We start from the raw sequence: 15,958 nt of genomic DNA, 5'->3' as shown, positions 1-15,958 counted from the left end.
CTTCTCATCTCCCAAACCAATCTGTAGCATTTGCCAATTTCCAAGTTGTCAATACTTCCAAGACGTCAATGCTCACACTGAAAATTTAACAACTGGCTCCTTCAAGCCAGAGCTGACTCCGGCATACCTCTTATTATAATGCACTGCCCTTTCAAATAAATGAGATTGTACCAAGCAAGTATTAAATAGTATCAGGTCAAGGAGAATGTTGAAAATTGGAGAATGGATGGAAATAATTAATGAAAACTTATTTTGGAGAACATGATCTCTGAGATGAGAATTAACACTACAAACTCATGACCAGAGTATTTATAAGTTCCTTGAGGGTAGAAACTGTTCGATTTTTGTCATTGTATTTCCATTGCTTAGCACAGTTCCTCGTCCTTAGTAAATGCTTAATTAATACTTCCTGATTGCTTAATTGGTTGAGAGTGAGCACTGTTTCATTTTTGTCTTTGTATCCGTAGTACCTGACATAACACTTAATAAATGCTTGTTGATTAGTTGATTAATTAGTTGAGGACAGATAATGTTTCTTTTCTAGTTTTTTATCCCATTGCTTAACAGTGTTAGTGCCTGGCACATAGTAGGTACTTAATAAATGCTATGGGATTAACTGAATGAATGATCCATAATAGCCATGTGTGTGTTATAGTATAGTTGGAATCCCTGAGGCTTTCCCCAATCCATTGATCTGAGGGGAGGGAAAGTTCCATTCAAACTATGCCATTCAAGCTTGGGTACAGCCTCTCCTGGGACACTAACCTTTCCACAAAATATGATCACCAGGACAATGCTGAGAAAACAGCTGCCAATATCATAGGGAACTTCTGGCGCATGGGGGACCTTGGAATCATGGACAAAGATGGGAATTTCCAGTATATTGGGAGAGCTGATGATGTCATCAACTCAAGGGGGTGAGGTTTGGTTCTGGCAAATGGGGGGAGGGAGATTTGGGGTTTTGGAATGTCATTGAACCAAGTGGTTTAGAGCAAAGAACATGAGTTTGGTTGGGGACAAAGAGAGCTGAAGGCAAAAGTGCCCCCATCACAGATTTCAGGCTGCTTTTTGTCTTCTAATTACAAATTGTATAACAGTTGTTGATCTGCATTAGGAGAAGCAGTTTCATGACTGGAGAACTTTGAACACTAACACAATCACAAATTCACACCCCTCCCCACAAAGAGAGGAGCAAGAGTTATCAACATAAGGGACAAACCATTAAATTCATTAGATTCGAACTGTTTTAAGATGTGAGAAGCTTTCCAAAGGATAGATTTAGACCCGAGAAAAAGTGAGGCAATAGAAAGTACTGGGTGAATTGCACATTGTCATTAACTACCTGTAGCCTTGAAAACAACCAATTCCCTTTTGGGGACCTTAATTTCTTTACCTGTGACAGAAGAGGTTGGATTATGAGATCCTTAACGTCCCTTCTGTCTCAGAAGTTCTCTAACACTATATAATTGTACTAAATCCAAGAGAAAGATTGGTAAATTATGGATCATTGAATGAATATGGCCCCAAATGGTAACCTAAACCCAAAACTGTTCTTTGAAGAGTCGTTATGTAAAGGACATGAACTTTCACTGTCCCCACAGAAGACAGAAATAAGTTTAACCTTCAGTAGTTTGATAGATCTCTCTCTCTCTCTCTCTCTCTCTCTCTCTCTCTCTCTCTCTCTCTCTCACACACACACACACACACACACACACACACAGAGTTTCAAGGACCAAGGATTATTGAAACACTACTTGAATGAATGACAGAAGGGCAGCTAGGTGACACAATGGATAGAGCACCGGCCCTGGATTCAGGAGGACCTAAGTTCAAATCCAACCTCAGGCACTTGACACTTACTAGCTGTGTGGCCCTGGGAAAGTTACTTAACCCTCATTGCCCTGCAAACACACACACACAAACAAACAAACAAGAATGAATGACAGAAGTTTTAGAAAGTTGGTGTTTTGGGTTTTGTTTTTTTTCTGAAAGTCTTCAAAATAGAGTGAAACCTCATATGCAATTGACTGGACTACATGACTTCTCAAGGTCTCCTTTTGTCATCAGGGTCTGTCAAGTTAAGATACAGCAACCAGTAACCTAGCATCAGGTAGAGTCTCACTAACATTTCTCTGGGGCACATCAATATAGACAACTTTCTCCCTCATATCTTCTGGAAACTCTAAGCAGTGAAAAGGTTATTCTAAGGCAGAGGGCAAGTTGAAAATGGGTAGAGAAAGGGTGTCTGCAACTGTGGAAGACATGACCCCCCTTCTTCTTCAATGAAGGTAGACTGAAAATCCAATTCCTCCTTCAGGTATCGAATTGGTCCTTCAGAGGTGGAGAATGTCTTGAATGAACACCCAGCTGTGGTAGAGTCAGCAGTGATCAGCAGCCCAGATGCCAGTCAAGGAGAGGTGAGAGGCAGGTTACAGTAGGACCTGAGGGGTGGACCACAGCAATGCCTTTGTTGGTCTGGGGCTGTCACCTCATTTATAGCATGAGCAGTTTACTGATTATTAAGCACCCATTTCACAATGTGTCCTGTAGGAGCACCAGAGAGGAAGGGATCAAAGAATTAAAGGACACACTTCCTTCCCATGGGAACTCCATAATGGGCAGGGCCAACATGAGGGGGCATAATCCCAAGGGGCAGCTTGAGCCCAGGATGACAATGTATATGCATGGAATCAAGTAGGTCAGATTTCAGAAAATGCCCATCTGCAGCAATCTTTTGCAATGATGAGTCATCATGAATGTTCCCACGCCCTAGTGAAGGGTATTAGGTCTCAGAGATCTAGAACAAAAAAGGTAGATAGGGTCAGAATGAAGGAAGACAGACCATAGAACAGAGCACTAATCAGAAAAGGCGAGAAGGGCATAAGAACAGTCTTCAAGTATTTCCTTTTCATCTTATTTTTGTTGATGTCTTTAGTTTTTTACATCGTTTAGTTAGGTACCATAAATTTGAATAATGACTCCACTAATATGATCACATATATTTGTATTTTCACTATTCATTCAAAGGTAAAGTTTCATAAAACAGTGATTGCCTCCAACCCAATGGAAATATGTAGTGTGAATTCAAATAATGCGAACAATTCAGGAGAATTTATTGTTTGCACTGATTGGGATCTGGCTACCTTTCCAAATGTATTAAAGAAGAGGTTAATAAAATTAAAGAAAAAAATGACAATATTAGGGGCTGACTTTTAAAATTAAATAAACCATTAGCTAATTTGATTTTTAAAAGAAATAGAAAAACCAAATTATTAGAAAAAAAGAAAAAGAATTCACGAAGAAGACATAAAGCAAATGATGATAAAACTACTTTGCTCAACTATGTGCTAATAAAACTGACAGCTTAAACAAAATAGATGAATATTTACAAAACATAAAATGCCCAGATTAACAGAACAAGAAATAGTGAATTTACATAAACCAATCTCAGAAAAAGAAATTGAAAAATTAAATTTATCCCTCATCTTTCTCCTACCAGGGAAATATCTCCTGTAACAAAGATTAAAAATAAAGAGGAAAAAACAGTGCAGCAAAACTAACCCAGACATCAACATTATCTGACAGTATATTCAATATTTCTCACCCATAGTACCCCTTATATAATAGTCTTCATATATTTGAAGAGCTATACCTTATAAAAAGAGCTAAATTTGCTGCTCTTCAGCACTAAGGGTAGTATGTGGGAGTTAAAAGAGTCAAATTTATCTTTCATTACAGAACATTCTCCTTAACAATTAGAGCTAGCTATCTAAAAAAGTGGTTTAGACTGCCTCAGGCACATTGCATTCTTTCTCACTGGATGCCTCCAAGAAAAAACTGGGCAACCACCTAACAAATATATTGTAGTGGTGTTGTCCTTACTGGTCCTAGTTATAAGCTGCCCTTGGGGATGTTTATCTCTGAGAGAACATTTGATCCTGTTTACCTCTACTCCTGACTCTCCAGTTTCAGTTTTACTGGTGGTAGTGATGGTGCTAATGGAGGGGGTAATGATAAGTCATGATGGTTATGATGATAGAGACTGTGGTGGGGGATGGTGGTGGTGGTCCTGACAGAGAGTCATGGTGAGGACAATCATGGTGGCAATGAAGAATAATAGTGATCACAGTCGTGGTAATGGTGGCACTTCTGATGATCAGGATGGTAATGTTGGTGGTAATATTGGTGGTTAATATGGAATTAGTGGTGATGACAGCCGTGGTGGTCATGGTACTTGTGATGGTCATGATGATGATAGCCATGGTAATGACAGTGGGTAGAGATGATCACGATTGTGGTAGCGATGGTAATGATGGTGGCCATCATAATGGCAAGTCATCATGATAATGGCACTGATGGGGATGATGATGGAGGGATATTAATAGTAATTATGGTGATGAATACTTCCAAGAGTATGTTTTTATTTTGTGCTTAACAGCAATAAACTCTTCTTATCCTGTGCTCTTCCTATAGGTAGTGAAGGCATTTGTGGTACTGAAACCTAAGTTTGAGTCTTATGACCGAGATGAGCTCATTCGAGAGCTACAGCAGCATGTAAAGACTTCAACTGCCCCCTACAAATACCCCAGAAAGGTGAGGCTTCTCTGAGTTTGTAGCCCCTGACATCGAATCACTGTCCTCTCCTTTTCAGGGGTCAGCATCTTTGACCCACAAACTCTCCTGAACCACTCAGAAAGAGGGACTAATGAATGATTACATTGTCCTAGATCTATAGAACAGTAAGACTGATAGCTGATGACTGTCCTTGAATTCCAACCAATCGCTCTTCTGTTTAGGGACATATAATACACACTCTCTGTTTCTCTCTCTCTCTCATCTATTTATTTGTTGATTTGTTTATCTATTTATTTATGAAACATGGCATGATTTCCCAATATTGCTTAATGTATGACTCTATGTAATAACAAAGTCCTGTATGATAAGAATTTACTGTATTGTATGTACCAATCTATTCATGAATATCTTCAACCCCACTTTGAGCCCTCATATTGGATCCTAGGTTCTCTCTTCATCCATTTTATCAAAAATAATTTTCATAATCTCCTAGTAATACATAACTTTGTGCTGAGCTCTTTCCAAGGGAGCTGTCTAGACTGAGACCCTGGCTTCTACAAATCTCTAGTGTATGATGGCAGTTAAAATTTCAGAAATGTCTGTAGACCTATGTATAACTACTTTTCCCACAAAGCTAGTCATGAGAGGAGAGACAGACAGACAGAAAGACAGAGAGAAACATGTGTCATTTTTCCCAAACAGGTGGAGTTTGTTTCAGCACTGCCCAAGACTGTCACTGGAAAAATCCAACGGGCAAAGCTGCGAAAGGATGAATGGAAGCAAACAACTAGTACCAATGGTGTCCTCAGATCCCAATGATATTACACACCGTTTTCTATCCCCAAAAAGAACAGGGTCCCTTTCCTACCTCAGTCCCTATTCTAGGACAGGTATAATCAAGCTAGACTACTGATTCACGCTCAGGGGTAAAATTCATTAAAGGATACTAACTCAAAATTATACTCCCTTCAAACTTCACAATCCCTATGGCAATTATTCATGGTAGTCAGGAATCTTATTACCTGGAGGGAGGCAGGAGCTCAGATCAAACTTTTGAGTCTTTGAATAATTTTTTAACATAATAAAAAAGTGCCTGTTTAAAACCCAAAGCAAGCATTATATGCAATGAAGAAATAATAGAATCTTTCCTAATCAATTCAGGAGTAAAGCAAGGATGAAATCTTTCCCTGTTGTTATTTGAAAAGTCCTATAAATGCTAGTGATAGCAATGAGAGAAAGACATTAAAGGCATAAAGACAGGCAAAGAGAAGACAAAACAATACCTATTTTCTAATTAAATTATAATTAACTTAGAAAGTCCTGGGGAATCAGCAAAGAAACCAATTGAGACAATTGCCTCAGAAATGTTGCAAGTTACAAAGTAAACACACAAAAATCAATAGCCTTTCTATATAAGAACAAAATTCGTGAGGTAACAATAAAAAAGCTAAGTTCCATTCAAAACATGTACAAAGCTCATTAAATATTTAGGAATAAACCTACCAAAGTACACTAAATGCTTCTATAGATTCAATTACAAAATGATCCTTAAAGAAATAAAGAACTATTTAAATAGTTGAAGGATATGCAGGGCTTGTGGCTGGGTGGTATAAATGTAATAAAAATGATAATACTACCAAAGCTAATTAACAAACATAATGTTATGCCAATCAAACTACCAAAGAGGTACTTGATTTTTTTTCTTTTTCAATTAAAAGCATTTGTTTTTTCTCCCTCCAATCTCCCCATTCATTGAAGAGAAAAGAAAAAACTAAAACCTTTATAATAAATATGTGTAGTCAAGCAAGAAAAATCCCCACATTGCCTATAGCCAAAAATCTGTGCCTCATTCAGCATCTTGAGTCTATCATCTCTTTGTCAGGCAGTGGGTTCATCATTGATCCTTTGGAATCATGGTTGGTCATTGAATTCATTAAAATTCTTATGTCCTGGGGGCAGCTAGGTGGAGCAGTGGATAAAGCACTGGCCCTGGATTCAGGAGGGCCTGAGTTCAAATCCAGCCTCAGATATTTGACACATACTAGCTGTGTGACCTTGGGCAAGTCACTTAACCTTCATTGCCCTGCCAAAAAACAAAACAAAACAAAATAATTATTATGTCCTACAAATCTATTTGTCCTTATAATGTTGTTATTGTACATAAATTGTCCTCCAAGTTGTTCTGCTCAATTCACTCTGTCGGTTCAAATAAGTCTTCCAAGATTTCTCTGAAACTATCTCTTTCACAATTTTTATGGCATACTAATATTCCATTATATTTATATGGCAGGTTAAGTGGCATGGTGAATAGTGTAGTAAAGCACCAGGTCTGGAATCAAGAAAACCTGAGTTCAAAACACCTCAGAGACTTATTAGCTATGTGACTTTGGGCAAGTCACTTAACCTCAGTTTCCTCAGTTGTAAAATGGGTATAATACTATCACCTACTTCAAAAGGTTTTTGTGAAGTTCAAATGAGATAATATTTGTAAAGTACTTAGCACAGTGCCTGGTAATGTAAAGGTAAGCTATTATTATCATATACCATAACAGTTCAGCCATTACCTGGTAAATGGGAACCCTTTAGTTTCTAGCTCTTTACCACTACAAAAATATAAATACTATTGTATATATGGGTCCTTTTCTTCTTTATTTTATCTCTTTGGGATGTAGGTCTAGTAGCGGTATTTCTGGGTCAAAAGGCACATATTTTTTAAAATAATTTTTTGGGCATAGATCAAAATTGCTTTCCCCAAATGATTCAATCAATTCAAAGTAATTTCTTACTTTGAAAACTGCTTGTCCCTATATTTTGACAATTTGTTAGTTGGAGAATTGTTCTATTTCTTAAAAATTTGAAACAATTACTTCTTTATCAAAGAAATTTGCTGCAAAGACATTTATTCTCAGTTAATTGTTTTCTCCAAAGGGATACTTTTCTGAACTGGACAAAATAATAACAAAATTCATTTGGAGGAACAAAAGATCTAAAATGTTAGGAGAAATAATGGGAAAGTGTAAGAATTAAGGGGAAATATTACTTCTAGACCTTAATGATCAAAATCATTAGATATTGGATAAAAATAATTTTAAGTAAATCAATGTAACAGACTAGACCAGGAGTCAGAAGACTATGGCCTAAGGGCCTACTCCACTGGAGCATATTTTTGTCCAGCCCTCAAACTAAGAACAATTTTTACATTTTTAAACATAATAAAACTTGGGGACAGCTATATGGCACAGTGGATAAAGCACCGGCCCTGGATTCAGGAGGACGTGAGTTCAAATCCAGCCTCAGACACTTGACTCTTACTAGCTGTGTGACCCTGGGCAAGTCACTTAACCCTCACTGCCCCACCCCCAAAAAAAGAGCCAAAAATATATAACAAAACTTTATTTTAAAATGTAAAAACAATTCTTAGCTCACTGGACTATACAGAAAGAGATAGACGAATGGATTGCTGAACTTTGAATTAGACAAAGAAGAATCAGAAATATTTGAAGTCAATAACCCAGCATTTGATGGCAAAACAGGAAATAAATCTGCCAGAAATTGGATTACATCAATATCTTATTTTATATTACACAATGAATTTAAAGATTCAATATTAAAGATCATACCACAGATAAATTGGAAGAGATGCAAACCATATACCTCTTACAAATATGAATATGGCTTAAAGTCTTAACCAAAAAAGACTTTAGTTAAGAAGGTGATTACAGAGGACAAAACAGATCATTTTCATTACATGAAATTAGACAATCTTTTGCACAAAAAAAATTATAGTATATAAGATAAGATGTGAAATGATCAATTGGGAAAAATCTTTGAATCATGTAGCTGTGATAAGGGTTTACTATCCAAGATACATAGAAAACTAATAGAAATATATAAAACCAGAAGGAGGAGTTTTCTCTATACATTTTGGACTCCTATTAAATAGGAGGAATCCTCCATCCCATTCATTTGGGTTTAGGAATAAATAGGTACTCTAGACCAAGAATTATATTCAAAGACAAATTGGCCTGAGCTCAAACTAGTCCAGGTGATGTCTACCAAGAGATCTTTTCTCCAGCTTGGATTGAAGTACCATACATGTTCTCAGCCTCTAGTGATACATACAAGGCAGGAGAAAGCTGCCCTGGCTCCTTCTTTGCATAAATATTTGCACAATATTTATATAAAAGAAATAAAAAGTCATTGTTTTCACATCCTGCTTCTGTTTAATGTAATTTTCAATCAGTCGATAAGCATGTGTTAAGCACTTACTATGTGCCAAGCACTGTGCTAAGTGCTGGTGATGCCATGAAAGGCAAAAAATAAAAACAAAAAAACAGTGCCTGCCCTCCAAGAGCTCAAACTCTAATTGGGGAAACAACATTTTTAAAACTATGTACAAAAGCAGCAGCAACAACAACTATGTACAAGCAAGTTATATTCAGAATAAAACTGGGATGCTAATCCAATGTTGGTGGAATAGTGAAAATATCCAACCATTCTGGAGAACTATGTCCAAAGGGCTATAGAATTCTGCATACCCTTTGATCCAGCAATACCACTGCTAGGTTTATATCCCAAAGACATCCCCAAAAAGAGAAAAAGACCTGTTTGTACAAAAATATTTATAGCAGCTCTTTTTGTGGTGGCTAAAAATTGGAAATCAAAGGAATGCCCGTCAATTGGGGGATGGCTAAACAAACTGTGGTATATGATGGTGATGGAATATTACTGTGCAGTAAGAAATGACAAACAGGATGAGTTTGAAAAAGTTTGGAAAGACATCTAGGAAATGATGTATTGGAAAGTGAGCAGAACCAAAAGAACACTGTACACAGGGACAGCAATATTGTTCGATGAAGAACTATTAATGACTTGACTATTCTCATTAATACAATAATCCAAGACAATCCCAAAAGAATATTGATGAAGCATACTATGCACCTCCAAAAAAAAAAGAACTGATATTGATGAAACATGCTACTTTTCACATTCTTTCATTAAGTGACAAATATGATGATGTTTTGAATGATCATATATGTATAACCCATATTGTATTGTTTGCCGCCTCAGGAAGGAGGAAGGAGAGGAAGGGAAGGAGGGATAGAGATTGAAACAGAAAAATATAAATTAAAGTGTTTAACTTGAAAAAAAAAAAAGAAGAAAAATCAAGAGTGAAGTCATTGGAATTAAGAGGGATCAGAAATGGCTTCCTGTAGTCTCGTTGTTGGTGGTGATCCTTCATTTTCTAAGAGGACCAGTGGCATCATGGGGTGATGTCTTGACATGTCAATGAATTGGATTGAAGTGGGGAAGAGTTGCACAAACTCATCAGTCTTACTCTCTCTTCCAGAATCATCCAAGTCCAGTGTCCAGACAAAAGTCGGGGCTACTGGCGATGGTCCGGGATTCACTGGATGACCTTTGTGTCTTTGATGTCTAACCAAGCTCTAAGCACTCCATAGCACCTGTTTCAGCTGCCTTCATGGCCATTGCAACAAATTATTCTCATCCACCCATTCCACTGAGGGAAATCTTCACATGCTTGGGATAGACATTTCCCTAACTCATTGACAGGTTTGAGGCCTGTTGTTATCTTCAACCTGCCAAGATGGTTTTACCAGGGTGTGACTGCTGCACATGCTATAGTTTCTTGGAACCACAGGTGAAAGTTGAGTGCCAGGTAGACACCGAAGGTCAATAGGCAGCCCTAAAAAGGTCTCAGCAGGCCCTCACACCAGAGGGGCTGGTCTTCCTTGAATACCCCATACTGTCTGTTCTTAATGAACCATGCTGGATCTTTATTATAAAAACTGCCTTTTTTTTTTTTTTTTGCTTTTTTGCAGGGCAATGAGGGTTAAGTGACTTGCCCAGGGTCACACAGCTATTTCACTGTCAAGTGTCTGAGGCTAGATTTGAACTCAGGTCCTTCTGAATCCAAGGCCAGTGCTTTATCCACTGCACCACCTAGCTGCCCCCTAAAAACTGCCTTTCTTAAAATGTTTGCAAACCACCCTTTTAATAATATACTCTGTACCAGAATCAAAGGGAAGTGCTCTGGACCACAGTTTTCAGAGACCTCTCTCTTTGTGGAAAATCATAACAATATTTGCCCCTTTTTTAGTTCAGCAGTCTTCTCTCCATTCTCTATAATTTTTTAGAGTTCACTGACAGGGGATCCGCAATCACATTAACCAATTCTTCACATACCTTATAGTATGGCTAGACCTGAGGGACTGAACTCATCTAGAACGAGATGTTCTTTTATAATTCAGAGAACCTCTCCCTCATGACAGGAGCTGCAATCAGCTGAATCAATTCAAGGCCAGCCCAATTTCTGTCCTTTTTGAATATCCTTCTTTTGTTACGGCTAAGTAATTATGCTTTTGTTAAATGTTGAATGATCTAGAGGTATCTCATTTTGTTCCAATATCAAATTAAACTGCAAGGGGACTGGATCGAATCAAAGCCCTGATCATGAAGTCTTTCAGATTCTAGGTCCAGCATTTTATCCACTATGTCAGATTCTTTCTCTGTCTGGCACTTAATAAATGTTTCTTGATTGACTGTCTTTGGGTATCACAAAATGCAAATACTCTTGGGATATACTCTGAAACATTAAGTGATTTATCAACAGTTTTCCTCTGTGACAACCAGTTGAAAACAAGGCTGAATAAGACCATGAGATAATGTTCCAAGAGAAAAGAAATTATTCTAATGCAGCTAACATTTATTAAGTGATAATTCTATGAAGAGCACATTGGTAGTTGCCAGAGAAGACATAGCATTTGGATTAGATGTGATTCCTTCCCAAGCAAGATAGCTACAGTACACAATAGTACATTTTAAATGAGTTTGAAGTTGCAAAACAAAGTCTTATCTGGGTTCTGAGGGAGAAAGATATTATAGACCAGTAAAATAAAGGAAGATTTCTCAGAGGAAGTGGCATTTGAGTTGGGCTTTAAAGGATGGCTTGGAACTAATTAGATGAAAAAAAAGAAGGAAATTCCAGGCATAAAAAATAGTCTAAAAATGTCACAGAGGGATTCAGGGATCAAAGAATTGTTCAATTGTGCAAGATCATAGAGAACATAAAAGTGACTAATACAAGATCTTCCTGGAAATCAAGTTATTTGTCAGATTGTGGAGAGCCTTAAATGTCAAAATGATCAGGAGGCAGTAGAGAGCCACTGGAGATATTTGAGCAAAGGTCCTATCTATATATGCCAAAATATTCAGCCCTTTCTGTGGTGATAGAAAACTTCATCTATTTGAGATTGGTTTAAGAAAATTGGGGCAGCTAGGTGGTGCAGTGGATAGAGCACCAGCCCTGAATTCAGGAGGACCTGAGTTCAAATCTGGTCTCAGACACTTGACACTTACTGGCTGTGTGACCCTGGGCAAGTCCCTCATTGCCCTGCAAAAAAAAGAAAAAAAAGAAAATTGTGGTATGTGGATGTAATAGAATATAATGAATATGAAGAATTCAGAGAAGAATGGGAAGATGGATGAACCAATGTCAATTGAAGTATGGAGGACCATGAAAACAACATACGTGATCAAAATATTGTAAATATAAAAAGCAACAACAAAGGGGCAGCTAGGTGGGACAGTGGATAAGCACTGTCCCTGGAGTCAGCAGTACCTGAGTTCAAATCCAGCCTCAGACACATAAGACTTACTAGCTGTGTGACCCTGGGCAAGTCACTTAACCCCAATTGCCTCACTAAAAAAAAAAAAAAAAGCAACAACAAAAACAAAACTGAACCCTATTTAATTATAATGACCATCTTTGGGCCCAGAGAAAGGAAGAGAAAATACATTTCCCTCTCTTCTTTGCAAACAATTAGAAACTCTTAAGCATGTGCCTTTCTTAGAACCTCCCTCTGTCAAACTCACTTAATGTATTGGTTACTTTTATTAACCTGTTTTTATTCCCGCTTTTTCTTTTATTTATTTTGTTGTTGTTGTTGTTACAAGGGTGGTTCACTGGGTGAGAAGGAGAGATGGATACGTTCAGAAAAGAAGGCAATATAAAAACAAAAGCTATTAATTTTTTATGGAATGTTTAGACTAGACAAACTCTAAGGTCCTTTTTATCTTTAGCATTCTATGATTCATCAGAATGCCTCTGGCCCAAAGTTGCTGGTTTTATCCAAAGAATATGTATCACAAAGGGGATAAAATTAATACAATATTCACCAAGGGAACTCTTTTACAATCAGTGAAGCCTGGTTCAAACTAAAGTCAATCTTGAAGGTGATTGAAGGAAATGGAGATATTTGGTGTGGAGTAGAGAAGACTTAAGAGGAGATAGGAAAGCCACCTAGCACAGTGCTTAGCACATAATAGTCATTTAATAAATGCTTGTTGGTGGACTGATTGATTACTCTAATCTTTGCTAATGTATAACCTTCTGAGGACTTGGGCAAGTAATTTTCTGTCTCTGAGTTTCAATTTCTTCATCATAAATTAGAGAAAGACAGAGACAGACTGACCAATTAGATGACTGAAAGTATGAGGTTTGAAATGAGTACAGCAGGAAAAATAGAAACAGCCATAATTACAAAGAATAAAAAGGAGTTCAGGTTTGGAGGGAACTGACTGGGCTAATTATATAAAAGCTATCCCTAAAATATCTGACTAAAAGGAAGTTAATTGATTTGCTTGAACTCACACAGGAAGTAAATGGCAGCTCTGAGATTTGTATATAATGCTAATTTCTCTCCTATTAGATTGTCAGCTCCTTGAGAGCAGGAACTGATTTTTGTCCTTTCTTTGTATCCTGGGCACTTAGCACAGTGCCTGGCACATAGTAGGTATTTAATGACATCGTGTTTGACACACACACTGGGTGCTTAAAATGCTTATTCACTGAGCTAAAACTTGGAAGGGGAACATGATAAATTGTCTTCAAATATCTGAAGTACTTGGGGGCAGCTAGGTGGCAAAGTGGCTGAAGCACCGGCCCTGGATTCAGGAGGTCCTGAGTTCAAATTCGCCCTCGAACACTTGACACTTACTAGCTGTGTGACTTTGGGCAAGTCACTTAACCCTCATTGCCCCCGCAAAAAAAAATATCTGAAGGACTGTCATATAGAAAATGAATTAGGAATTATGATGCTTGGTCTCAGAGAGCTTGAACCAGTGAATAGATGGTAGAGGGAAACAGAGGTCAGATCAAAATAACAAAGAATGTCTAATTTCCTTCAAGGTTCAGCTCGAGTCAACTTCTATGTGACATCTTTCCTGATCCCTCCAGGTCCCTTTCCCCCAATATTTTGTATATACCTATGTGACATTTAAAATTAAATGTGTGGTTGCCTTATTCCTGTCCCAAGTGTAGGGAAAGCTAGCTAGGATTTACTTATAAATTAGAAGCTTTAGCACCAGTTTGGGGGCACTATTAGAAAAAAGAGAACACCTGGGTCAGAAAGTTAAGAAAAGTTAAGAAAAGGCCTATCTAGCCTAGTGATCCAGCCTCACCTGGTTCTTCCTCAATTTCTCCACCACCAGCCTGTTTGAGAGACCAACTGAGCATAGAAGCTTCCTCTGCATCCCAAGGAGAGACGATTCTTCCACATTGCTTCAAGCTAATTGGCTAGTATCACCCAAATCATTGGTTCGCTGGACTTGAGGGTGGTCCCGTGTTGAGGTCAGAGTGCACAGTCTCTGAGAACACACCCTCCTGAGGGCCAGGCAGATTTGACTTCAATTGAATTAACTTTAAGTGAGTTAATCAGTGAAGTCAGCCAATCTCAGTCAATCCAAATCAATCCCCTATAGCTGGGACCTTTGGGCGCTGGCAAAGCCCATTATTTTCTTACACCTACCTTGATGCCTTTTTGGCAGATTGTAAGCTCCTCAGTGGGGCAGCTAGATAGATGCCTTAGTAGCTAAAGTGCTGGGCCTAGAGTCAGGAAGATACTTACCAGACATGTCACCCTATTTCCCTCAGTTTCCTCATCTGTAAAATAAACTGAAGAAGGCCACAGCAAGCCACTCCAGTATCTTTTGCAAGAGAATCTCAAAGGGGTCACAAAGAGTCCAACACGATTGAAACAACTGAATAACTCCAAAACCAGCAAAAGCTCCTCAGTGACAGGAACCATTTCACTTAGTATTCTTGATGCCCAGCACAATGCCTAGAATATATCAAGGGCTTTAGAAATTCTTGTTGATTCATTGATTACAATATCTGTTAAGAAGTTATGCATGGAGAATAAATCAGAATCCAAAGTAGAATATATAATGACTATAATAATTTAAAGTCAACCATGCAAAGGTAAAAAGATGTTAAGCAAATACAAAGGTCCCCTGCCAGTGAGGGAAGAGCTATATTTAGAAATCATATCAAAAGACATCAATTTAAAAAAGGAAAAAAAATAAATAATTTTTTTTTAATTTTAAAAAGGAAAAAAACACAAACTCAAATATAATGGTCAATATAAAACACTAGCAAAATTGAAGGAAACTGCCTTACTTTCTGTTAATGATTAATAAAATAAGTATTTATAGAAACTGTATTTTATAAAGGGGATTGCTTTTAGGTATGTATTTTTTTTTAATCATTGTTGCTGTTTAATCATTTTCAGTCATATCCCACTCTTTGTGACCCCATTTAGGGCTTTCTTGGCAAAAATACTGGAGTAGTTTGCCATTTCCTTCTCCAGCTCGTTTTACAGATAAGGAAACTGAGGCAAACAGGGTTAAGTGTCTTGCCCTAGTAAGTGTCTGAGGCCAGATTTGAAGTCAGGAAGATGAGTCTTCCTGACTCCATGCCTGTTACCACCACTGTACTATCTAGCTACTCTGACATCTGATAACAAAATGTGATACCCTTATAGCCAATATCAAAATTGTATCTGGTAACAAAATAAATCATCTCAATAAATTTAAAGCAAAATAAAATAGTTTGCTAAGTAAATAGAAATTAATAATACTTTTAACATGATTCAACAATTTGTTCTCCTGGGGATATCAAACTCCTTTTCTTAATTGATCACCCCCCTATGTCACAATGCAGTTTGTTTACAAAGGTAAACCAAGTGTCAATAGGGTTCCTAGATTTCTGGGATCCTGTCATTTGGACCAGCTTCAGTCTCTGGAGGAGTGCTCTCTAACAATCCCCTCTTGGCACCTATTTGGCCCTACCCAAAGTCTCTCTGTGTCTCTCTCAACATATAAATTGGGTTTATAGAATCATAGATGTAGCAATACAAGGAACTTCAGAGGAAATATAGTTCAACCCCTTTTCTTAAAAACTAAGAGAACTAGGGGCAGCTAGGTGGTGCAGTGGATAAAGCACTGGCCCTGAATTCAGGAAGACCTGAGTTCAAATCCGACCTCAGACATTTGACACTTACTAGCTGTGTGACCCTGGGCA

The 15,958-nt window shown here is 37.8% G+C and overlaps 1 protein-coding gene across 1 annotated transcript in view; it reads left to right on the top strand.

Annotated features, from left to right (window-relative positions):
- The window catches only part of LOC122734948 (acyl-coenzyme A synthetase ACSM2A, mitochondrial-like), a 28,044-nt gene extending 21,703 nt beyond the window's left edge, over positions 1–6,341 (top strand). The window contains 4 exon segments of the mRNA XM_043976143.1: positions 790–917; positions 2,318–2,417; positions 4,474–4,593; positions 5,278–6,341. Of these exon segments, the coding sequence (XP_043832078.1) occupies positions 790–917; positions 2,318–2,417; positions 4,474–4,593; positions 5,278–5,394 (465 nt within the window). The 3' untranslated portion in view covers positions 5,395–6,341.
- The last annotated feature ends 9,617 nt before the right edge of the window (positions 6,342–15,958 follow it).

The sequence above is a fragment of the Dromiciops gliroides genome, chromosome 1 (genome assembly GCF_019393635.1).
Source record: "Dromiciops gliroides isolate mDroGli1 chromosome 1, mDroGli1.pri, whole genome shotgun sequence".
NCBI classification, from domain to species: domain Eukaryota; kingdom Metazoa; phylum Chordata; class Mammalia; order Microbiotheria; family Microbiotheriidae; genus Dromiciops; species Dromiciops gliroides.
The sequence above is the reverse complement of the archived record's forward strand: the minus strand, read 5'-3'. Positions and strand labels throughout refer to the sequence as shown.